The sequence below is a fragment of the Rhinolophus ferrumequinum genome, chromosome 3 (assembly GCF_004115265.2).
Source record: "Rhinolophus ferrumequinum isolate MPI-CBG mRhiFer1 chromosome 3, mRhiFer1_v1.p, whole genome shotgun sequence".
Classification (NCBI taxonomy): Eukaryota; Metazoa; Chordata; class Mammalia; order Chiroptera; family Rhinolophidae; genus Rhinolophus; species Rhinolophus ferrumequinum.
The window spans coordinates 55,301,851-55,327,565 of record NC_046286.1 but is presented as its reverse complement, the minus strand read 5'-3'; the positions used below and the strand labels follow the sequence as shown (position 1 = coordinate 55,327,565).

The 25,715-nt window shown below is 33.5% G+C and overlaps 1 protein-coding gene across 3 annotated transcripts in view; it reads left to right on the top strand.

Annotated features, from left to right (window-relative positions):
* Nucleotides 1-25,715, top strand: part of ASCC3 (activating signal cointegrator 1 complex subunit 3) — a 288,105-nt gene that overhangs the window by 14,138 nt on the left and 248,252 nt on the right. For 2 of the 3 annotated variants that reach the window (XM_033099394.1, XM_033099410.1), the window contains exons 2-4: nucleotides 2,100-2,230; nucleotides 4,615-4,765; nucleotides 19,819-20,378. In XM_033099394.1, coding sequence (XP_032955285.1) covers nucleotides 2,141-2,230; nucleotides 4,615-4,765; nucleotides 19,819-20,378 — 801 coding nt within the window. In that variant the 5' untranslated portion in view covers nucleotides 2,100-2,140. The remainder of the gene's footprint in view (nucleotides 1-2,099; nucleotides 2,231-4,614; nucleotides 4,766-19,818; nucleotides 20,379-25,715) is intronic. The other variant, XM_033099400.1, reaches the window with a different exon arrangement.

Here is a 25,715-nt window from a genome sequence, read left to right as displayed (position 1 = left end):
CGCTCTCGCGCTCTCGCTCTCGCGCTCTCGCTCTCGCTCTCGCTCTCGCTCTCTCTCTCGCTCTCTCTCTCGCTCTCTCTCTCGCTCTCTCGCTCTCGCTCTGGCTCTCGCTCTTTCTCGCTCTGGCTCTCCCTCTCGCTCTTATATATATATATATATATATTATATATTACATATAATTGCACATATATGTTATATAATTATATATTATATAATTACATATACATGTAACATATATACATATACAGGAAAATTTTGCTGAGCCCAAATCTATATGCTTCTTATTCTTTGGAATTTGTTGAGATTTGCTTTACGGCCTTGTTAATGTACATAGACCGTTTTAAACTATTGCTAATGTACTTGAGAAGAATGTGTATTTTCTAATTATTAAATACAGGTTGTACAGGTTTCTGTATATGCTCATTAAACTAAACTTACTAATTTCACCGTTCAAGTCCCTTATATGTTTACTGAATTGTTGTTGTTAGTTTGACCTATCAGCAATTGATCAATTACTGAATTTTCACTTTGATGTTGGTCTTTGATGTTTGGAGTCAGAAATTTTTCCAAGTATTAAACTTTGCAGTAACTTAAAGGATATAAGTAATCAAGAAGTACAGAAGCAGGGAATGGTCTGAGACATTCTACATGGCCCTCCTAGTTCTTTCCTTGCCACGTTGGTCACACTGTCTTTGACTCAGTAGTCAGTGAGGTCTCTTAATTGAGGTTCGTGGGTCACTTCACACTGTGGGAAGTGCCTGGGTTATAAAACATCTCTAGATGTTTAACTCTAGAGTTATTTTTAATTCTAGAGTGGGATTTCACAAACTCTGCACATTTTAGGCTAGATAATTCTTTGTGGTGGGGAGGCTGTCTTTTGCATTATAAGATGTTCAGCAGCCTCCTATACCCACCAGAAGCCAGCATTACTGCCCCCACCGGTTGTGACAACTCATAATGTCACCAGATATTGCCAAATGTCCCTTGGGAGTAAAATCATCCCTACTTGAGAACTGTCCTAGAGACTTGTATAGCTTATGCGTCTTCCTCCAGGGAGCCGTGCCTTATAAACCTGTAAATTGTAGTTTTGTTAAAATAAGTCGTCTTAAACGAGGATAACCTCTAAGAGTTTTCCATAGATAAGGACTCCCCTCAGAGTAAATATTATTAGTCTATTTGCCAGAGGCTAGTTGTTTAGTTGTCAGCATGTAAACAAGGAGATGAGATCAGGTCATCTGACTTCTTTCCCTGAGAGTTCTCCCTTCCCTCAGCTGCTTTAATTCTTTCCTCTCCTGTCATCTTCAGTCTTCCTGTTACCATTATCTTGTTTTCTCCCTTTTACTATTTAACAAATAATCATTGAGTGCCAAAAATATCTCAGTACTGTTCTTTTTGCTAGGGGAGATCAGTGAAATAAAGGTCTTTTTTGTTGTTGTTATGAACCTTACTCTTTGTTGGGAGACACAACATATAAATAAGTGAATAAATAAGTAAATGTCAAATGTTAACTAATGCTATAAAGAGAATTGAAATTTTGTGCTTTGATAGACGGTAACTGAGAAGCTGCATGTCTTACATGGAGTGGTCAAGAAAAGCCCCTCTCAGGAGCTTTTCTTTATGCCAAGACCTGTGTGTCAAGCAGTCAGCTGCCATGAACATCAGAGGATCAATCCAAGCAGAGGGAACCACTAATCCAACTGCATTTAGGTGGAAACATGCTTGGTACTTGAAGAAGAATGTGAGGTGAAATCAGTGAGCCTAAAACAGAAAAGGGCAAGTGCTTTCCTCTCTCTGTGTTATTAGTAACACAATTTGTGAGGCCTGTACTTAGAAATCTGTAGAACTCATTTAAGGAATGTTTTAGTAATACCCACACACAAGTATTTTTTGTTGTTTCTTTTTTCTTTCTCCAAACACAGCCAGTGTGTTATGAAAAAAACTTCATGGGTAGAAAAGGTGTCAGGAGAATTTTTCAACATTGGTAGCAATTGCGTTTTAACTAATTGGTTTCTTTTTTGTCTTGTACAGATCAATGTTTTGAATTTGATTACCACTCCCGCCTCCTCCGAATATATAAATATTATCTTGTTTTGTTTCAGTTTCAGGTTTCTCATTGTATGGATCACTGATTGAGTAATAGATGACTTTACCTCGTCTCACAGGAGCCTTGCGCTCCTTTTCAAATGTCACCAAGCAAGATAATTATAATGAAGAAGTGGCTGACTTAAAGGTAAGCTTTTTCAGATGAATACCATCATAGGAAACGGACACATATTTGACATTCTTTTTCTCAGTTCTGTGTGCTTAAAATGGTATATTTTAATATTGTTTGGTGTTCTGCCAAGAAGGAGAATGAGTATACTGAAGTTTCCTAATGGGACTATTTATCTTAAGCACATAATGACTATGTTGTCAAAGAGAATAATCAGAACTATAATGTTGAATCCTCTGTTAATTTTTCAGTTGCTAAGGTTCTTGCCCCAGTTAATTTTCTAATTTAATCTGTTAATTTACCTCTGGATCATTTAAGTTTTTAGGTCTCTGGTAAAATACTTATTTTTTAATATATTTTTTATTTTGTATTAAATTTGTTGGGGTGATCTTCATTAGTAAAATTATTACAGGTTTCAAGTGTACATTTATATAAAACATCACCTATATATTGCATTGTGTGTTCACCACCCAGAGTCAGTTCTCCTATCACTAAATGTAGATTTGACCCCCTTTTCCCTCTTCTACCACCTTTCCCTCCCCCCTTACCCTCTGGTAACCACTAAACTGTTGTCTGTGGCTGTGTGTTTTTGTTTGTTTGTTTGTCTTGTTCCTTTGTTGCTTTCAGTTTTATATCCCACATGAGTGAAGTCATATGGGTTTTGACTTTTTCTGTTTTACTTATTTTGCTTAGCATGATAATCTCGATTCAACCATGTTGTTGCAAATGGCACTATTTCATCTTACGGCAGAATAGTATTCCATTGTGTATATATACCACATCTTCCTTATTTAATGGGCAGAAACATGGGAAATACGAATTTTACTCTCTTACACTCAGTTGGTCTCATAATTGAATTTTGTCTGGTCCTTATAATTGGTTGTGGACTTTATAATCCTGAAGGTATGTGAACTTTACATATAAAGTAATGAGCCAAGTGTAGTATATGTAGGAACTGGCCCATGTTGTTTTTTTAAAAAACAACAGTTACTTTGCTGACTCTTTATTTGACTCTACTGTGAATATTAACATTATTTCCTACTAGGTTGGAATTTTATTTTTTAAGCCCTTATGCAGTTTCACAATTAATAATTTCACTTCAAGATTGAGACTATGAAGAAAGGATTTATAAGTCTTTAGGTAGGTTTTTCCTCTAACGGTGATGATAGAGTTTTTGCTACACACAAGACAGTTAACCTTCTTTATGATGTGAGATGTTTTGCATTTTCACAGCAATTAAAATAAGTATATATTTTATATCATTAATAAATATTGCTATCTTAAACTTGAATTACTTCCTCTCCTCACCTACAGATTCCCTTTACAGGTGCTTTTATATTAGAGATTCAACAGAAAAGTTTAAAACTTGAAAGTGCATACGGGACTACATGCTTACCCATGTCATTTTATTTATTCTTGTAGGCTTTAAAACTTTTTTCTTGCCTGAGGGAAGACAGTGGCAGATATAATGAGCCTCATTTTAATTTAAATTTTTATCTTGGGAAATAGTCAACATATACAAAAGAGAGAGAAAAGTAAGATGAACCTTTATGTACTGTGACACTTGTAACAACTTAATTCTATTTATAGCTAATTTTGTTTCATCTCTACACTTGCCCATTTTCCTCCCCCTAAACCCAGATTAATTAGTTCCATTTTAAATTAGAAAACTGAGAAAAGGAAGTAATAGTGAATTATACAATATCATTGTTAAAACCAAGAGGACAATCAGTTTTCTGTCTGACTCACTACTTTTTCATTTGGTCAGAAGTTTCATGAAGTTTAATCCATGGATCAAGGCCAGTGTTATGAAGTAAAAAAATTATTGCTTTCTGTGTCAGTTCTTGAAAATAGAAAGATTTATAGTCTTAAGAAGAGACTGTATGTAGATAAGAATCTCCTGGATGCCTAACCTGTTCTAGGATCATACTTAGGAAAGCAATGCTGATTGGAATATATTGAACTCATCATAGGCATCTAATTTTCTTTAAATGTCTTTCAGCAAAAAGCATGACATAAAGCTCTTATATACAATATAATCTAAGCTTTGTTAAAAACAAAGCAGAAAATTAAAAAGAGGTATGTGGGATATTAGCTGTTGTTATCCGAATATTGGACTTTTTGCTTTTTACTTTGTTATATGCAAATAATTTCATGTTTATTCATTGTGATTAAAGCTGTAAAAAAAGCTCTTATTAAGCATATCTTTTAAACAAATAAGATTCTTTTAAATCTTATTTAAATAAGGCTCCTGGGAGCTGTAAATTTGGATGTGAATAGATACAATTTTCAATTCTTGTGGATAGTGCCAAGTTGTATAATGTAATGCAAAATATGTGCAATAATGATGGGTTTGAGAAAATCTTTAAGCAATATGTCCATTATTATGCTTTGTGTTTCAGGTGAAGCGGTCTAAACTTCACGAACAAATTATAGGTTTGGACTTAACATGGAAGAAGATAGTAAAATTTTTGAATGAAAAACTGGAGAAGAGTGAAATGCAAAGTGTAAATGAAGACTTAAAAGATATATTGCAGGCTGCAAAACAAATAGGTATAGTTTTGTTTTATTCATTTATTTTTTTAGAGACCCAATGAAAAATAGATTTCTTTTAAATGATGTATTATAGAGTGAAAGGCCAAAATTTCCAGGCAAGTATTCATAATTATGAAAGACCGTCTTATCTGTCGAGGAGCTTAAGATAGAGTCAGGGAGGCAGAAGTAAACTAGTAATTTTACTTCTAGTAATACAATCAAACATGAGGGATTCATAGGAATTTAGAGTTTGAAAACCACTCTTGCTTGAAATAACGATTGGGTAAATTAAAATTTTAATATAGCTCGAAGAAACCTTAAAAGCCATGCCACCTAGGACACAGTGAGGGGCAACACTGAGGCTGAACTTGGCTTCAACTCCAACTTCACATTCCCATGTGTGTGTACTCACATTCTCATTGATTGCTTGTATTTGAAGGAAATTATACTTAGAGATTGTAATACTGTCTACCTACCACAGGTTACTCTGCGAAGGTTCAAAACCAAACAAAATAAAACAAAGCCCCTACGTAAAACATGTGAATTTGTTCATTGACCTTTGTCATCGCATTTCAGACTGATAACTAAAAAGCATAGTTAACACTATTGTAATTCTGAATTTTTCCAATTCAGGTTTGTACCTACAAAGAGTTCAAAGTGATATACTCTGGCCCTGTATAATTTGACCTCCACCTTTCTCTCTGTATGCCACACATAATTGCCCTCACTAATTGTGCATCAGACACGTAGCTTTGTCTCACTTCCTCAAACCCACCAAGTTGGTACCTGTTTTGGGGTCTTTGTAGTGTTTCCTGTGCTGAGAATGTTCTTCTATCATACTCTTAGAGTAGGCTTATCCTTTCTTGGTATTCTGAACTCACCTAAGAAATTATTTCCTTAACAAGACCCTCACTGACCATCCAATCTTAAGTTGTTATCCAGTCACTCTGTATCTTATAACCCTTGGTAACATTTTCTCCATAACATTTATCAGTATCTGATATTTACCTGTTTGTTTATTGCCTGTGTTTTGCTACTAGGATGTAGGTTTCATAAGAAGAGGATCTTATTTTTCTTGTTCAACACTCCATCCCCAGTTCTTAGAGTAGTGCTTGGCATATTTTGTTTAGGATACTTAACAAAAACAGTAATAAAATATTGAACTTATTCAGTACTGTGACTATAAACTATTTCTTTATATAAATGATGTGGAAATTAAGATTAAAAAAGAAAAAGTTACCCTTTAGACTACTTCCTGAATATCTGTAAGTCAAACATTATTGTTTTAAAAACCAGTGATTAAACATAAACTTAGGAGTTTTGCCTGTTGATTAAAGCTATTAAAAAAGCTCTTATTAAGCATATCTTCATATTCGGAGACTAATCTGTTGACTGATGTGTTTAAGGAATGTATTATTTTGATATGTAATGTCTCAAAACAATATTTTTCATGACAGATAAAATCTTAGGGCTGGAGTTACGTGACTGCTCTATTATATCTACTTTTCAATGCTGTGTTTCAGTTGAATAACTATTAGCTTTAGAGAATAGTTGACTAGTAGTCAGCTACTCTTTCTGAAATCATACATTCTTTCCTTTTCTTGTTGTAGTCAGAGGTTAGAGTATAAAAATACTGCTGATACTGGAAATATAATTAAAACTAGCAGCTTTGAAAAGATTAATGTCCTGGTAAAAACGTCTTTGTGATTTCTCTTATACTGCTTTTGCACCACAGATATTTTTGGTGTTAGTGTATTAAAAAGGTAGAATAGGAGAATAAAAAAGAACAATCGCTTATGTTTCTATTGAGTATTATATAACAGTATGAGGTATTTAAGACCAATATATTGAGTAGTCAGAGTAATGAGTATTTAAAGCTGGAGGGGACATCAGGGAACATCTTGTCCAATCCCTTCATTTTGTGTGTAAAGAAACAGGGCTCATAAAGGTTAAATGAATCCTATGGTTGATTTGTGGTCAAAGTAGGCCTGGACCCAAATTTTGAAATGGAAGCATGATGGAAGTCCTAAATTCTTTCCTTTCCTTGTAGTAGAGGTCATTCTGTTAGTCTACTTTTCAGCTATTCTTAAATTCACTCCCTTTACATACTTACCATGGCCTCAGCTTAAGCTTTTACCATCTCATGTCTGAACTACTGCAGTAGCCTATTGCCTCAGACTTCCTTTCTCTTTTAACTTCGGTCACTGTGACTAGACTGCTCTTTGTAAAAAGCAAAGCAAAGCTCATTTTTGTTCACAGCTTATTCTTTAGATCAAATTCCTTAGAATGGGCATAAGAAAAGTTTCTTTGTGAATTGGGACAATTTACCTTTTCATCTCTTTTCCATTCTGTCACACGCAACCTTTACTCTTAACATATACAGTGTTTACTAATTTTCTCAACAGTGCTTACTGGATTTTTTTCTTTGTCATTTGTATGTTAAAATAACTTTCCCCATTGTGTTCATCTGAAGTGCTTCTCATCTCTGAAGAAATGGCTTAGGCTTCATTCCTGTCCTCTGTAATTCCTTTCTAATTTTAGTAGACAGTGTTCCATTAGGTTATCATCTATTCCATACTTATTTTAGAGTACTTCCTCATTGTTTGGATAAGAGTTTATACTTGTCCCCTCCCAGATGGACTGTGAGTACCTTAACGATACGGGGATTCCAGAGATCACAGTGTCTTTGTACTCCAGTGCCTAATATGGTGCAAGGGATACAGTAGGTGTTCGATAAATAAAGTATTGAGAATACAACTAAAAGTCCCATATGGTTTTTGCTACCTCTGATGCTGACATGTCTTGCAACTGGCAGCTTTTTTTTTTTTTAAGTATTTTTTCCTCTCAGATTTATATTTAATATAGTCCCATATCTATTTACATTTATTTTTATTCTCCCCTCTAGATTATTGTAATAATAAAACTTAACTTTGGGGAGAAAGTATTATAAATTACTTAAAAATACTATTCTTAATCCTTAATCTTTGTTTATCCAAATACTGACTATAGTCAGTCTCCTTTACGGATTTTAAAAAATAAACATAGTCATATTAACCTGCATTCTTTGAGCAGGTTATGTGCTTCAAATAAAAACATTTTTGAAAATAAAGAGGTCAAGATTGAGAGTGGCAATCAAAAAATGTATCTTGTATTAGGCGTGTGTCTCTGTTACTCAGAGTTTTAAATTACCGTTTTAGGAAGTTGATAAGATTTTCACAGTATAGGTAGAAACTAGGATGGAAATCAAGAATGATGGAAAGGTCAATAGAAAGACCCACCAGTTCCCTAATCAGTTAAGGAAATCTCTCACCCAGGGCCACAACACAGTGGTCTAATGGTTTTACTTTGGTCTGGGTACAGGTCAGGACTCAACTAGAACTGAACTAGTTTTTTTTTCAGTATTCAAATTCTTTTGCCACAGACGTGTTTGTTTTGCCTTCTCTAATTTACAACCTCTGCTTTATTTGGGTTTTAATATCTTTATGCATTTTATCTTTAATAACTCTCTTTTAAATGTATGAATCCAAAGGTAGGTTGGACAGGAATGACTTATACATGTAGCGTGTGGTTTAGGGAATTCGTGATCTATTATGTTTTTTGAGTTGTTGAGGAAATAAGATTTTGGCATGAAAAAAGTGAGGAATCAAAACCAAGGGTGGGAAGCAGTTTATAAAGCAATGACTTAGAGAAAGAGCACATGAAGAAATTAGCAGGACCTGGAAATTCTGTCTATGGAAGTAAGGGTAGGCATTTAGAATAATAAAGGCCTGTTGTGTATTGGATGGGGCAGGACGTTTTTCAGGAGTATTTGTGAAAAATAGCTATCTTGAAAATTGTTGATTCTGAAAAAGTTCAGAGTTCCACTTCCCATAAATTGGTAAACAGGGCAGTTAGCTAGAAAAACTGTAGAATATAAAACTGTTTGACTGCATCAGAGTACTTCCAAAACAATGGGGAAGTACGGGGCCAAGATCTGGGTCCAGAAATAAACCCAGAAAATGTGATCCTGGCATTTTGGCCACTTTTTCCTGGAGATGGCTATCTATTCCAGAAAAGGCCAGATAGAGAAAAGGAAGATGAGAAGATGAGCAGAGATTTTGACAGATTAAAAGACTAAGATGACAAAATGACTAAAATAAGCAAAAGAGGTAATAGGAAATCTGAATATTTAACTACTAAAGAAATTGAATCTGTAATTAAAGACTTTCACACAAAGAAATCTATATGCCTTGATGACTTCACTGGGGAATTTCACATGTCATTTAAAAAGGTATAAGGATATTATTATAGATTAAAGGAGGTTATAAGCATATAATAATCAAATGTAATGTACTATCCTTGAGTGAATCCTGAATTACAAAAAATTATAAAGATATTTTTTGGGGCCATTGTAGAAATTTGAATATATACTGAGAGTCTTTAGGTACTGTTAGATAAGATAATGGCATTGTGGCTATTTGAGCAGATATCTAAACTTAGAAGATTGCATGCTGCAGTGTTTATAGTGAAGTAGCATGAAGACTGCAGTACACTGTCAAATGGGTCAGTAAAAAAACACACGTTTCACGTGTGTGAGAGAGAGGGAACACAAGCACACTTGAGTGCACAAAATGTTAATTATTGGATTAATAAATTGGGAAAATAGTGTGATTCATGTAAAGTAGTAAGGTTTAAAAATCACATGAATATTCAGTAGATGATGGAAAGCATTTTATGACTAAAATCCAATTATGATAAAAATTCTTAGCAATCTAGGAATAGAAGGGAACTTCCTTAGTTTCATAAAAAGTATTTACTAAACAAACCTAGAGCAAATATCATTTAATGACTCAGTGCTGAAAAAGCTTCTCTGAAACAGGGCATTAGGGATGCCTACCACCACTTGTTTCTCACTGTACTGAGGGTACTTGCTAATATAATAAGGCAAGAAAAAGAAAGAGTATAACGATTTGAAAAACTGACATTATTCACATGAATGTGTCTTTAGAAAATGAATTTAGCAAGGTTAACATAAAAATCAATTTTATTTCTACTTACCAGCAGCACGTTTTTAAAAATGTAATTTACAAAAGCCTTAAACAAATCATCCAATACCTAGAGTGAATTTAACATAAGATGAGCAAGATTTCCTTATGAAAAACTAAAATGCTACTGAGAAAAGTTAAAGACCTAAATAAATAGAATGCTATACAAAGGGTAACACTGACTATTATAAAGATACTTTTATCCAGATGGGTCTACATACTCAATGTGATCCCAGTCAAATTCTCAGCAGGCTCGTGTTTTGAGGGTGTGTGTTTGTCTGTAAAACTGACAAGATAATCTGAAAATTATATAGAAATTCAAAGGCAAACAGCAGCCAACCAAGTCTACCTTGAAAAGTAAATAGGGAAAACTTATTCTACCAGATATGAAGACTTATAAAGATCAGTAATTTAGGCAGTGAGGTGTTGGTCCAAGCATAGACAGACTAGTGGGATGGAATAGAGTCCAGAACTGACCCACAGATAGTAGGGCACTTATTTTATCACAAAGGCCATGAAGTCGTGATACCTGGCTAATTTTTCAGTACATGGTTCTGGATCAACTGGATATACATTTAAAAAAAAAAGTACCTATACAGATAATTGTAAGCACCTTATAAAATGAAACATGAAGCTCAAAACAATCTTCTAAAAGATAATGTAGAAGAATATCCTCATGATCTTTGTATATGGAAAAATTTATTAAACAAAATAGTAATTACTCATAAGGAGAATGATTTGTAAATTGATTATATTAAAACTGATAGTTTTTATTTGAGAGTAAAAAGGAAAGTCATAGAATGGGAGAATATAGTTTCCAAATATATAACCCAAAAGAGAGCTTGTCTCTACGTTAAATAAGAACTTCTACAAATCAATATGGAAAGGACAGATGATCCTATATAAAAATGAGCAAGAGCATTGAACAAGCAGTTTACAGAAGATAACCGAATGGCGAATACACATTAAAAAGTGCCCAGCCTTATAATCAGGGCAATGCCACTACATACCCGTAAGAATGGTCAAAATTAAAAAGACTTATTTACCAGTTGTTGCTCAGGTTCAAGAATGTGAAAAAAGAATTCTCATCCACTGCTGGCGGAGTAAATTGCCACCACTGCTTTGAATAATTGTTTGGTAATATCTACTTTGGTTGGACAAGTGAAATTTTAAATCTTGGTATATATTGCCCAGTAATATGTACATAAATACCCAGTAAAACTGTCTGCACATGTACACAATCCATGGGGGACGTTATTTGTAATAGCTTTAAAGTAGAAACAACCCAATTCACTGTCAATAATGGCATAGATAGATTATAATATATAGACTATCTTGTAGCAATAAGGAACCATAGCTACATGTAACATTGTAAATGAATCTTACAATGTTGACCGAAAGAAGCCAAAGACAAAAGAACAGATTATATGAACTAGGCATGATTAATCTCTGTTTTCAGAAGTCAGGATAAGTAGCTTCTTTTCTGAGGAAGGAGGCTAACAATGCCTGGGAGTAGGTGTAGGAGAAGTTTCTGGGGAGCCGATAATATTGTTTCTGGAAGAACTGGAAGTAATTACCCAAATTACATACGTATGTTAATTTTGTGATACTTCTTTGAGCTGTACATGTACTATATATATTCTTGTTATATTCAGTAAAAAATAAAAGTTACGGCTTTTTATATTATCAATTTTCATGAAATATTTCAGACTGATAAAAAGAAATATAACAAATACCTGCATTTGTATTCCCCATTAAGCTTAACACTTGGCTATCTTTCCTTCAGATTCTCTTCTTAAGAAATAAAATTTTACTGTATGGTCAGAACTCCCTGCTCAGTCTCTGATAACCAATATCATAAATATAACATAATTGGTCTTTATTATTCTCATGCCCATTTTTATATTTTATGACATTTATACATTCATGAATATATGTATTCAGCTCAAATATCAAAACCTACTACAGTGACAGAGACCAAGTGGGTCTATTTGTTTCATCTGACACACTCCCACTGTAGGAATCAGCAGCTTTATAATGTTAAGAGCCCGAGACTGCTAATGACTTGGCTTTTTCTTCATGTTTGAAGCCTTTTGTTCACCGTGTCTGTTCCATTGTAGCCATCATATCTGTACATTAGACATTTCCTCCTTTAATTTTTTGAGAGTAGATTATGTTGCTAGATTTTTCTAACAATTGAACCACTTTGCATTCCTGGAATAAAGTCTACTTGCTTATAGTTTATGTTTAGATGGATCCAGTAAGCTAATATTTTGTTTAGAATATTTGCAGTTACATTTTCTGCACCATCTTTATTTCATTTTCAGTTTTAAGTCTTCATAAAATTATTTTCTTATAGTTCAGAACAGTTTCAACTTATTAGTTACTATAGTGGTAGAAATTTAGTTCTGTCATTTACTTGTGGGTAGCTAATTAATATCACTAAACCTATTTCCTCATATGGTGATGATAATTCTTACTTTGTATACTTGTGCTGTGAAGCAGTACTACAAAATGCGTAGAGTAAAGCCTGATAAATGGCTGACAGTGAATAATTTAATTATAACCTAGAAGTAGCAATAGCCATTGTAAACAAATAGTTGTTCTGTATGGTTAAATGTTAGGATAGATGTAGGTGCCCAGGGATGATGTGGTACAAAAAGGGCAGAGACTTTGCTTCTGTAAGTCAGGCAGGAAATCATAGAGAAGGAAACTTGGGACAGAATTAGATTGTATTTTGAATGTTTTGTGGACAGAGGTGTTATATTTATGTTCATATCACAAGAAAAATTACAAAACAAAAGAGCTGAAAAACAGTGAAAATCATAGATGATTTTGCAAATGTATGGGTGTGGGGACAGAGCCAGGAGTGCAGTTTCCAGGCTGTCGGCCTCATGTGGAAAGGTGCTGGCTCAGGTGGTAAATGGCCATCAACTGTGATTGGATGGCCATCAGCTGGGGCTAGTTGGCCATCAGCTGTAACCAGTGAGCCATTGGCCACTAATATAACTGCTGTGGCTATGCTAGCAAAAAATGGGGGCTAGCGAGAATATGGTGGCTGAGCTAGCAAGTGGTGGAGTGCAGGTTGCGGATTGCAGAAAAGTGGACGGCAGGTTGGGGATAATGTGGCTCCTGCTTCCTGTGTTTCCAACCCAGCAGCCAGCGAGAATGTAGTGATATGACTCCCCTACTATGGCTCCGTGGGTGTTCCTTTTTGGCCTCACCATGTCCTGCATTCTTATATGGGGAGTGGGACTAGAGACCCCAGATGGGATCCCGCCTGACACCCCGCGTGACAATGGGCTTTATAATCAGGCAGTTCAGATTATATGGCAAAACAGCTATAAATTGAATGGATATTGTAGTAGTGGCAATAATTGGCAATAGGATCAACTTTTCACAGTTTGCTTTACTTTATCAGTATATTATTCTCCATTTACAGTATATTATTCTCCATTTCTTATGCTTATAATTCCTTAAGCATAAGAAAATCTACACTGAATTCCATAGTAGAGGCATTTTTAAGGTTGCCGTTAATTTTTTTTATATTATTACCAAACATCTGATAAATGGATGCTGCACTGACATGTATACTTTAAATCATCGTTTTTTTAAATGTTGTTTTCTTGGGTTTTAAAAAAACAGAAACTGCCAGTTAAATATCAGTAAGCTATGTGATTTGTTTAAAGACAGTTTATTTCCTTAGTGATGCGCAAAATAATGGTTTTATTATAGGAAGCTTTTATATAAAATCAAAACTTTTATATTACTGTTTCATTGTTTGGAAAGTGAAGTTGTAATTTGATGCAGGATTATAGTGGCTGGATGCTGACTTCAAGTCTACAATGTAATATGAATATTAACATTTTGTAATGAATATATGTAAAATTAAATGACTGACTTGAAACATGGGGAATTGCCTTAGACTTTTTAATCTCTTGTACTACTACTCTTTTTTTCTACCAAATAAGTTTTTCTATTTGCTTTCCTTTCATTTATTCACCCTAAAGGCAGTAGTTTCTATAAAAGTATAGGAATAATCTTAACATTTAAGCAATTCCTTCAAATTACTATATTGAATACTTCTTGAATACTTTGCCTACTTACTGCAAGGGTTTGCTGGAGATGCTTTGATGTACAAGAGTTACACTCTAAATGAAGCTCATAAATTATATTACTTAGCCAATTTTAAATTTATATCACATAAATTGTTCAGTTTATTCCCCCAAAAGCCATATGGTAAATGCTTACATCTATTACTCGCAAGTTCGTTTGATAATTGGTGATTATTTGAAAGATGGTATAATGCAGAAAGAAAAAATATCCTTGCTCTTGCAGTCTTATTAGTGTGTTTTATTTAACCTCTCTGAGTTTCTCTGTAAAATGAGGAAATACTCATAAGATTCATGTGACCATTTTAGATACTGTACTTGTTAGAAAAGTATATTAAGAAGCACTAGAGGAGAATATGTACAGGGGAAAAAATGGGGTTGTGGGATGTGTATGTCTAAGTTGAATAATTGTTTTGGTACTTTTTTATATGTACTGCTGTCCTAGGAGAGTTGCTGACACAAATATTTTACATATTTGTAAAAGAAATAATCATAATTATCAATTAAAATAACAGACAATTTCTGCTCAAATATAACATGTTTATAATAGTTTGCCTGCCTTGCCAATATTTTTAACAAACAGAATGAGCTTAAATTAACACTGATGCAGGGTTATATTTACAGTTGCAGGTCAAGTATCAGAGGTCAAGTGGACATTTAAAGTTTGGACATAACATGAAAAAAATAAATTGACTGCTTTGAACATTTCAATATTAAAGTATAAAAGATATTTGTAAAATATTTTTTACTAACATTGAAGTTTTAACTTTGTATGTTAAGTTCCTTAACTTTATGTTAAGGAACTCATTTATTGACAACTTCTAAATTGGGTAATTAGCAATTAAAGATGCAAATAGTTGATGGATATTTTTATTCAATTAAAATTTCCTACTCATCCCTTTTTAAGAATTCCTCAACTATTAAGGTAGGCTATTTTAAAAAGTTACAATTTACAACCCTTTATTAATATTTTGCAATCAAAGGAAAGGAAAATATAGAAGTAAATTGTGTGTTGAAGATTTAGTCGTCATTCAACTCTGATTTTTAAAATTTGTTTTATAATGGTACAGTAATTATATCTTTAGCATTTACTATATATTTTAAATCTCATTTGCTTTCAATGTAACTGTCAAATGCACAAGGCAAGTATTTATTGTTAATGAAAACTATTCTAGTGTATTCTAAGTGTATCTCTTTAAATGTATTGCCTCCTAAGGCCAAGTATAAAAAGCCAGTTTTCTGGTTTACAGTCCATCTTGTTCAGTGTTTTCTGGATAGATAGTTAGATATTCAAGTGGTTAGGTATTTAGAGTAGCTTTCTTAAAGGTTTGGTATTGCCTCCTAAGGCCAAGTATAAAAAGCCAGTTTTCTGGTTTACAGTCCATCTTGTTCAGTGTTTTCTGGATAGATAATTAGATATTCAAGTGGTTAGGTATTTAGAGTAGCTTTCTTAAAGGTTTGGAGATTCTAAGTTTCAATCAAGCTTTTGCCAATTTATTATTTAGTGTAATTTTATTTACTGAGATTTTATATTGAGGATAAAACTAAACTTAAAATTTCTAGTCTTAGAAAAATTAACACAGTCAGTGGTGTGGAACAGATAGAAAAAACTTTTAGAATTGGGAGCAAATGTTAATTGACCAAAGAGCTTCAATCTAATATTCATTTTAAAGAATACTCAGTACAAATTGTACGTAAAAAAAAAAAAAGGGAAATGAACAAAAAAAAGCTTGTTTGTAAACAAGATCCTCAGTTAATCCAACATGCTTAATATTAGATATAGTGTAAGGAGACGAGAAAATGACTACTTATTAATAATTTCCACCCTAGAAGCGCACCACTCTCCTTTTCCAAGGCCTTCCCACTCCTTCCTTCATGGGGCAAATGTGTGCTCGTTCAGCAGACTGATGGAGAACCGGAGAAGCGCTTAGGTTTCGCGTAGGTTTCCCTTCTAAGTCCAGTTTGTTGAGGGGAGGTGGGGCCTCCCAGAACTTGGACAAGTCAAACATCTGATGGCATTTATCCTCTTCAGATTTTTTTTTTTTTATGTTTTATAAACACCTTTCATATATTTCATTCACCAAAAGATCTAGGTAAGCGTTGGCTTCATGTGCGCGCTACACTAACAAATTTGTGTGACTCCTTTGTCGCTGCCCTGCCTGGAGCCCCAGTTCTCTGCTCCAATCCTGAGCTGCCTTCTCATCCGGGTGGTCTGCTTACAGCTGGTTTCCTCTGGTGACTACGTCATCATTTGCGGACAGAGGAGGTCTGGGACGCGCGTCTCGGCTCCTGTCGGGGAGGACACGCAGACACATGTGTGTGGTTGCTGGAAGGCCGCGCAAATGAAATTCATCACCGCGTGTTTTAGCACCCCAGAGAAATTTATTGTTTTCATAATGCAGTAATCTCTTTTTGTTGGGTACCCAACAGTGGCAACAAATGCTATTTGCATATTTCTCAAATATGGAACTTTGAGATTCCCAAGTAGGGTGGCGCAGAGATTCATTTTTTTAGAAATGGCAACTTGTCCATTGTTAGCAGCCCAACTCAAAGATGTGGTGGAGTAGGTTGTACAGAGGAGAGTTAGTAATTCTCTAGCTCTCAAGAGTAACATTTATGAAGCACCGTTATGCAACTAAGATTATAATTGTAGGGGGTTACAGAAGTAAATACAATGTAGGTGTATTTTCTTTTTCTTAATTTGGATTAATTAACCATTTTTTAAAAAATATTCTAAGTTAGTGGTTTCCAAAATGTGGTGGTCCCCATATTAGCTTTATCAGCATCTCTTGAGAGTTTGTTAAAAATGCATTTTCTCAGTCCCCTTCCCAGGCTGAGTGAATCTGAAACTCTGGAGTGGAAGCCCCACAGTCTGGGTTTTAAACAAGACCCATGGTGATTCTGACTCATATTCTATTTGATAGTCAGTGGTTTAAGGAATGATCAAGTTACCTTCTAATTATACAAGCAAAAATAGCACAAGATGTAATAGATAAACATTAATTTCAAACATTTTAAAATTTTCTAAAAATCGTCATCCTGAAAGTATTTTCAGATACAAAGTGCTGATATATGGCTCTAAACGGCTATATAAAAGTGCCATTTTGCATGTTGTAGTTAGTAAAACCCACAAAGTCAATGCAGTCAGACATTTCTGAGTTGAGGTATTTGTCACCCTTCTCCGAATAACATTTCTGTAAAACTTCAGTAGAGGACCATATTAATTGCGTGTTAAAATTTAACCTTATCCAACTTTTTTGAGTAATGGTAACTTGTGATAAAAGGAAAACATTTTCTAGTGACATTTCCTCACTAAAGCAAGATTTCATTAACAATCTGTCTTTCCTGAATATCATTCTATACTAGAGATATTTTTACATGGTAAGAATTAAGCCAATTGTGGATAGTTTTGACAGAATGATTTTGATTCATTGAATCACGTGATTTATGCTTTCTTAAGGCAGTTACAGTTGAGTATTATCTTTTTCCCCAAGTTCTAACATTGTCTCATTGTCAAAATAGGAGATGTAGTCTTTTGTAATTGTTGAATCAATAAATAAAATTTGTGAAACAGAACAATTTTTTTAAGTTTTTGTATGTTTCAAAATTTTATAGGTATAAGTCAATGCTCATTAAAAATTTGAAACCCTGAAAAAACTGATTTTGACCTTTGTAGATGTTTCTATGAGTCTACAATCATTCCTCTTTTTTTTTTTCCTGCCAATAGTGGACTCATAACTTACTTTTTCTCTCCATTACTATATTGTGGAGGTTATTCTATGGCAAGGTATATGGATCCACTGCATTGTATTTAATGAGTGCAGTATGTGACTTAAACATGGTTTAACCAGTGACCTAATAATGTTTGTTTAATTTACTTCCACTTACGGTAATAAATTAAGACCATTGATTTATTACTTTATTTCCTAAGGTGATTTTTAAAAATTTGTTTATTTAGTAAATGAGAATTAGAAATAAATCTATTTCTAGGCATTTACAAGGAATCAGTGTGGCATAGTGGAAATAACTTTGTTTAGGAGTTAGAAGTCAGCTTTGAATCTTGTTTAATAATTAAATAACTGTTTTATCTCTCCCAAATTATTTAACTCTGAATTTCCATTTTAGCATCTATAAGACAAAGGTAATATTGTTAGCAAGAATTGAAATGATTTAATGTCAACGTTCTTAGTAAGTTGTTTTAGAAAAATCCCGAGATACAAAATGATGTTTTTACAAAAGAATACATATTTACAATCTTAAATGTTGAATGAATTTATAAATGTGAATTCCATTTTTGCTCTGACTTTTGTATCCTCAGCTCTGTTGAATTACCTGTAGAATTATCATAGTTCCTAAATATCCGAAAGCTAAGTTTTCTAAGCATGTATAGACTAAATAAATGTACATAAATGCTATTCAGTTAATTAATTTAAAAGCACTGTATAATTTATAGAAGATTTTTGTCATGGATTTTCCTAAATACTAAAAGAATAATATGTCAGATGGTGTTTTGTAAATTCTTTAAAATCATAAAAATAGACTTCATATTTGCAGAAATTGGAAATAATAAACATACATTGTAAAATTGCTTATCTTCATTCATAAATTATTAGTTTTCTACACACGTGTAAGCATCATGTACAATGAGAAGTTATCAAGGCAAGTGTGGTGTATTGTAAAAATTCTAGTCTGGTGTCATTGAAGCCTGAATTCAGTTTAATCCAGCAAATCTCTGTTGAGGCACTACTTTGGCCTAGGTACAGTGAGGGAATATAGCAATGTACACAATATTGTAGTCACCTTGAAAGAGGCAGTTGAGCTGGATTTTGAAACATGGGTAGGATTTGAACAATCAAGGCCTTGGGGAAGGTTAGATAAAAGCATGAAAATTGCCTTAGAATGGGACAGGATCTGGTTTTTGGATGTTAAGAAATCCTTGTTGGCTGGAGCAGGAAATGTGTAATAGTAAAACAGGAAAAAAAAAAAAAAGGATGAAGTTAGATCCTGGCATGGCTTGAAAACAAAGTGTGGGAGTTTGGATTGAATTACTGAGCTATATAGTAAATTGTCCAAGGTTTGTATAATTAATGATGTGATTGGGGCCATGGTTTCAGGAAGATAGATACTAGTGTGTTAATTATATTACTATAATAACTTCACCAGTATTACTTTAGGTAAGTCACATTGACTTTTGAGCCTTCTGAAGACTGAAATTCTTTTTTCTGCTCTAAATATTTTTTTGAATTCTATGACAAAAATAGTTGTTTCTTTTATTTGAGAAAATCAGGTATGATAAATTAATGCCTTAAATTAGGGCTGCTCCTTTATTTCCTCTTACTTTGGTAAGAAATTTACTTCTGGTCTCTTTTAAGCAGCAGATTTCTTTCATGTTTTCTGATATGGCTAAGTTTATTTTAAAAGATTCTATTTATGTCCATCGTTGATGGTATTAAATATTTCTGAATGAAACCATATAAATCTATTTCTTGCCATCTCAGATTTTCAGTACAAACTGGAAAGAAAATTACGGCTCTCTGAGGTTTCCTTCCAGCTCCAAAAGTCTGTAATTCAGATTTATTTTTTACATCTCATTTTGCTTTATTTAATTAGCTCATCAACTTAGTTTTTAAAATTGGGTTTTAAATAGCATTTAGCTAATGCCTCAAATTGTTTTTAGAAATAAAGCGTTGTTGTTAGGTACTTTCTCTACTTAAATATAGAATAATTATTGATAATGGTTTATTTACCTAATATAGTTCTTTGGGAATTTGGGAATGTACTTAAAGGGGTTTTTCTTCTCCTAAGTTGGTCATCTTTATCAGCACGTTTTCGCTGTTGGATTTACTCAGAAGAATATTGGTAGTAATTTTTTTGAAACTGTTAGCTTGAACGATGATTCAATTGAGCTAATACTGTTTCTTTTGTATTTGAATAGTTGGAGTGGATAATGGAAAAGAAGCAATTGAAAGTGCAGCTACATTTCTCTTCAAGACATTTCACTTGAAGGATTCTGTTGGTCACAAGGAGACAAAGGCTATCAAACAGATGTTTGGTCCTTTCCCGTCATCCGCTGCCATTGCAGCTTGTAATGCTACTAATCGAATTACTTCTCATTTTCATCAAGACAGTCTTACTGCTCTTGTCCAGATGACAAAAGAGGACCCTGATGATAAAGTTTTATTTGGTAAAAATTTAGCATTTTCATTTGACATGCATGATTTGGACTACTTTGACGAACTGCCAATAAATGGTGAGTCCCAGAAAACTATAAGTCTAGATTACAAGAAGTTTCTGAATGAACATTTTCAGGAGCATTCCACCCCAGAGGTCAAGCCTGTGGAAAAAACAAACGACTCCTTTCTGTGGAGTGAAGTTGAGAAGTACTTAAATGCAACTTTAAATGAAATGGCTGAAGCAACAAGAATAGAAGATCTTTGCTGTACTTTATATGATATGCTTGCTTCTGTTAAAAGTGGTGATGAACTTCAGAATGAGGTATAGTTGAAGTTATTGAAGTTTTATACTAATGTGAACTATCTTAATGAAATAGCCTTTTTAAACATGGGTGGTAAGCAAAGAAAGTATTTCTTTAATATTGTGCTGCAGTAGTCAAATATGTAGCCAAATGGTTTTACATAGTAGACATGTTTATCTTTTCACTAGATAGTTGTAGAAGGACTATGAGCGTAATGAATGGCAGAAGAGTTAGAGGGCAATTGTTAGGGTGTCCATCCACATATTCTGGTTACTCGGACAATCCTAGTTAAATCTATGGTTAAATTGTAATAACTACCTACTAGTACCCCTACTCCAAAAAGTGTATAGGTTTGAATGATAAACTATACAGTTAACCCTAGTAATAACTATTAACATTTGTACAGCATTTTCTATTTCTAAGAGGTCATTGATGAAAATATAATAAACTTCAAAATTTTAGAAATTGTACTTATATATTAAGTGACTTACAGATTTAGAAAAATATTTTTGACTAGTTTCTATGTTTGAAAGAAAAAGCATTGAAAAAATTGATCTAGAAATAATTGGACTATTTTATATTACTTGTTCAATGAAGAATTGTGCCTTTATCAGCTTTTTTATATCACACAAAGTAAAACATTTTAATTCCTTTCTGTGCCATAATTTGGTTGTGTTATTCAAAATGGTGAATTATTCTTACTGTCACATGAAAGGTTTATCTTGAAGGGGTTAGTTTTGCTCTCAATACTGGCATTATATTCTTTTCCTGGTATGAATTTAAAATAATGTCAACCCAATTTTAATACTGGATAAATTTGATGAATAACATATTTGATGAAGGATTAAGAAAGGTGGTATACTGTTGTAGAAAGTGCAGAGCCTTTGAAATCAGATGCTCTTTTCTTTCCTACTTGTTGGTATTGAGACTTAATAGTTAATTGGATCTCCCAGAAGCTGTTTCTTCTTGGGCTATCTCAAGGGGATATGAATTCAAAGGTTAAAGCATTAATATAAGCGTCAAATGAGGTATCATATTGGAAATAATAAATAGCATTTGGCAAATACTTATTATGTGGTAGCTGTGATCATTTTTGTTACCAGTATTGGAATTAATTAATTCAGAATTTTTAAATCACACGGAGTATCAGTCAAGAATAAAAAAATACTAGGTTTTTTTTTCAGAGAACAATTAGGGAATTAGTTAAATAGGTATTGAAGAACTTAATTCATAGTAGTGATAGGTATTATGCTGATAAAAGTAGGGTATCATTGTTAATGCACTGATCAGTTTCATTTACTTTAAATGTTTTACACTTGGTTTAATTTGTATCAGCTATGGTTCATATTCATATATGGATATTTTGTAACAATCTGAAAATAATAGTTTTAAAAATGTATTACAAACTTATAATTTATAAAGAAAATTTACTGGTATTTGCTTATCATAATGGAATGCATAGCAATTTTCCTATTTTGATTATAGTAAACTGAAACTTACAAATGTCAAACTAATGGAAATTTTATTTTCTGCGTGAGCTAATATATAAAACTATTTTTTTTGTTTTTACTTCTGCATATCTAGAGTGAGGTTTGTATTTCTTAGTTCCTCAATACAAATTTTATGTATGTAACTGAATCTGATTGTTGGAGGGAGAATGTTTTTTAGTTCTCAAGATTGTTTTCATAATCTTCTTCATTGCAAGGTCAAACTAAGTTAATGCATCCGTCCGTTCACCATATATTTGTCCTACGCTTACTATTTATTACTAAGTACAGTGCTAGTTACTGGACATAAAAGGATGAATAAGAGCAATCTTGCTCTCAGGGAATTGATTGTTTAGTAAGAGGAGACATGTCAGTAAGTAAGCCTACTTAAATACCATAAGTATCATGATATTACATACAAAGAAAATGGGGGCATTAAAGAACCAGTGATAGATTCCATAGGAGGGTTAGTATGGTAGGAAAAATGTTCATAGAGGAGGTTAAGCTGTAGCCAAGTCTTAAAATATACCTCAGTTTAACTTGTTTATGTGGACCAGAAAGGTAGAGAGCACATTTTAGGTGTGAGAAAGACCACGGTGTGTCTATTATTAGCACATTTTTTTTTTAAAGGAGGGCACAGCTCACAGTGGCCCTTGCCGGGATTGAACTGACAACCTTGGTGTTATTAGCACCACTCTCTAACCAACTGAACTAACCGTCCACTCCCACGGTGTGTTTAGAGAGTTGCATTCTGTACAGTGAGGGTGCAGGATGCAGGGGGGCTTGTGGGAAGAGACAAAATTGGCAGATAGGTCAAGGCCAAGTAAGGTAAGGCCTTGTACGCCTTATTAAGGTGTATTATAAGCTATTCTAAAACCTGTAGATATGCCCTGTGTGGTCTGGTTCCATGATGTTTTCAACCAAGGTTTAATGAACGGTTTAACATGTAAGTGAGGATTTCACATGTGGCAGTGGCTTACGTAGTAGAGTTTTCAGAGGTTCATCCCCTCAGTGTTTTGATTTTTCTCTGTGAATGAAAGTAAACAATCATTATATGCTTTTTTTTTGTTTTATAACACAGGTTGCTCATACTTTCATATGAAATCCCTTTCTGTACAATTATATTGTATTGTAGCAAATTTTCTTTATAATTTTGGAGTGATGCTTCTATAGAAAAATATTTCAATACAGTCACTCTTCACCAGTTATTCTCACTTTAGGATATGCTATACCTAATGTGTTATCTGTTTACTTTTAAATCCCTCACTTAAGCCTGGAAAAAATGTAATTGAAAGAGTAATCAGTTTATGTGATAGTATAGTTAATTTTCATTTCTTTTTGAGGTTTTAGTTGACTATGAAATAGGAATATTTAAATAGCCACGCTGTGTGCTGTGTCTCTAGAAATTTAACAGAACCATAGAAATGTATTTTTTACATATAATTTTAAAGAACTACACAAAGAGGTAAAGGTATTTTTGTTCGACATAATGATTTCCCAGTTCTGAATTTAGCTTAGTGACCTAATAATGACTGGTGATAAAGCTATTTTTAACACCGACTATTTGAAGTCTTTTTTCCCAAGACCTTTATGCTATTGAACTAGTGTTGGAAGCATGAGAATAAAAAGTGTATGCATATGATGACATTTGCCACAGGGATGGTGCAAGAGAGATACTGGTCTGAAACTGGTAGAAAGAAATAATGCTAATGATAATAGCAGTAAGAATGATGGCCACCCTTGCATGCCTGCTGTGTGACAGGCATTATGTCAAGCGCTTTATGTGCATCACTTAATTTAATCCTTCCAGCAATGCTTTGAAGTAGGCAGTGTTGGATTAAAAACTGTTAGAAACCCTAAACACTGAAAGGGTTGCGCTCCTCCCCTATGTGTGATTTAAACAAACAAACAGAAAACGCATACTAAAGCAAACATAAGAAAGTCTGGGAAAAATTTATTTTTACCATTGTGGCTAAGTTGCTGTCTTTTTTGAAACGTCAAATTCTTTTAAAAAGTTTTTCTCAATTTTTTGGTGCCTCTGCTTTGTGGTATTTTAAGGAACTGTTTTGTTGGCCTTATGGATTATTACTCACCGGAGGCATTTTATAGAGACATTGGGAAATTTGTTCAAGGTTACAGAGTAAGTAGTGGATCCAGGATTTAAATTCAGACATTCTGACTCTAGTGTGTGCTTTCTTTGCCAGGAAGCTGATCTGTACATTTTCCTGTATTTGGTGCTTTGAAAAATCAAGCATTTTAAATATGTTGAAGAATCTTTGACATTGACTCTTAATTAACAGTTTCTTTAGAAACAATGCCTTTCCTTTTAAGAGCGTTCCAAATAAGAATTGACTGAAATAAGAGAAAGGATGAAACCTTGAGACCCTGTTAGAGATGAGATTTAATATTTCTGCAGGAATTACATTGAAAGTACTTCTATGCTATGTTCTTGTGTGTGTTGAACTAATAAACCCACTTAGGTTTCCCAGTACCATCTTTTCTCCTCTGTCTTGCACCTCTAAGTTACTCTTTCCTAAGGACTTTTTTTCTCTTCACTTCTGACTCCTGATAATTTCTCTGTTAAGGCTATAATCATTATGATTAAGCCTTAGAATTTGATTGAGCTAGAGAATTTTTAAGGTACTTTATACTCTTGAGACTTATTTACTTTTAAAAATATTTGTTAAACTTAGTACGTTTGAATCACCAGAAGGAAATAGGTCTTGAACATTCTATATTATTTTTTAATCAGGACCCATCCATTATTGGTGTAGATATCTCCCTCTTGCTCCTGTTTCATAATCAGAATAGATTTAATAGCAATTGGTTTAATTCTAGTGGGATCATATAGTTAATGAACTTTAAAACAGAAACTGCCCCCTAGGAAGTAATATTATTACTAACAGCAAAACTGCCATGTTTTGAGTACCTTTTATGTGTGGACCTAGGCTGTCTTCCTTGACGTAACCAGTTGCTTTAACAGTCCTGCAAGGTAGGGGTAGTAGCTTCTGTATAAAGATTAAAAAAAAAAGGAGGCTCAGTTGTTTCCTAAATTCACAAAGCAAAAGCAAGATGTTGGTAGACATTCTGGGACGTTTTCTCCATGTAGGCCCACCATTCCTCTCCAGTATGCCATCAGATTCTTTAAAGAGAAGGGCACTTAACTGACAAGGGTCTTTGAAGGAATTTTCTTTTCTTCAGGTCAAATGCTATCTCTGTTTGCTTACCTGTGGACTCTGGAAAATTACCAAACCCTTGTGAACCTGAGTTCCCTAATTTGTAAAATATTTGCTTTACAATGTTGCTGTGAGGATTGGTGAAGTAAAATACACAAAGTACTTAGCATAATGTTTCACAAACTATGGGCTCTCAAATGTTACTTTCTTTCCTTCCGTATCGGTGAGCATCACATATTTGCACATATCAAAGTTTTATTAGAGTATGCCTTATAATAAATATTATAGATAAATTTTTGGCTATACTTTATATATATATAGATGTTTCAAGTAATTAATAAAATGATACTTAAGGTCTTAATTCAGAGAATTATTTTTACTGCTATTTTTTTGCTTGTTTAAGTCTCACTATCCTAAAGAAAATCTTTTTATTCAGTTTCTGAAGTGAGTTCTGATTTTAACAGTCTTTGGTAAAACGGGAAAAGGGTTATAGAAAAGTGTTAATAAAAAATACAAAAATATTGGAGATATTTGGATATGTATTGGAGTATACTGTATATCTTTTGGTATTATTTCAATATTAAATGCTACTTGCAGAATTATTAATGCTGATGTAAATATTGATGAAGTTGTATAATCAGTTCTTAGAAAAAGTGAATTTTGAGTTTTACTGATGTGATAATAGTTTGCTTTT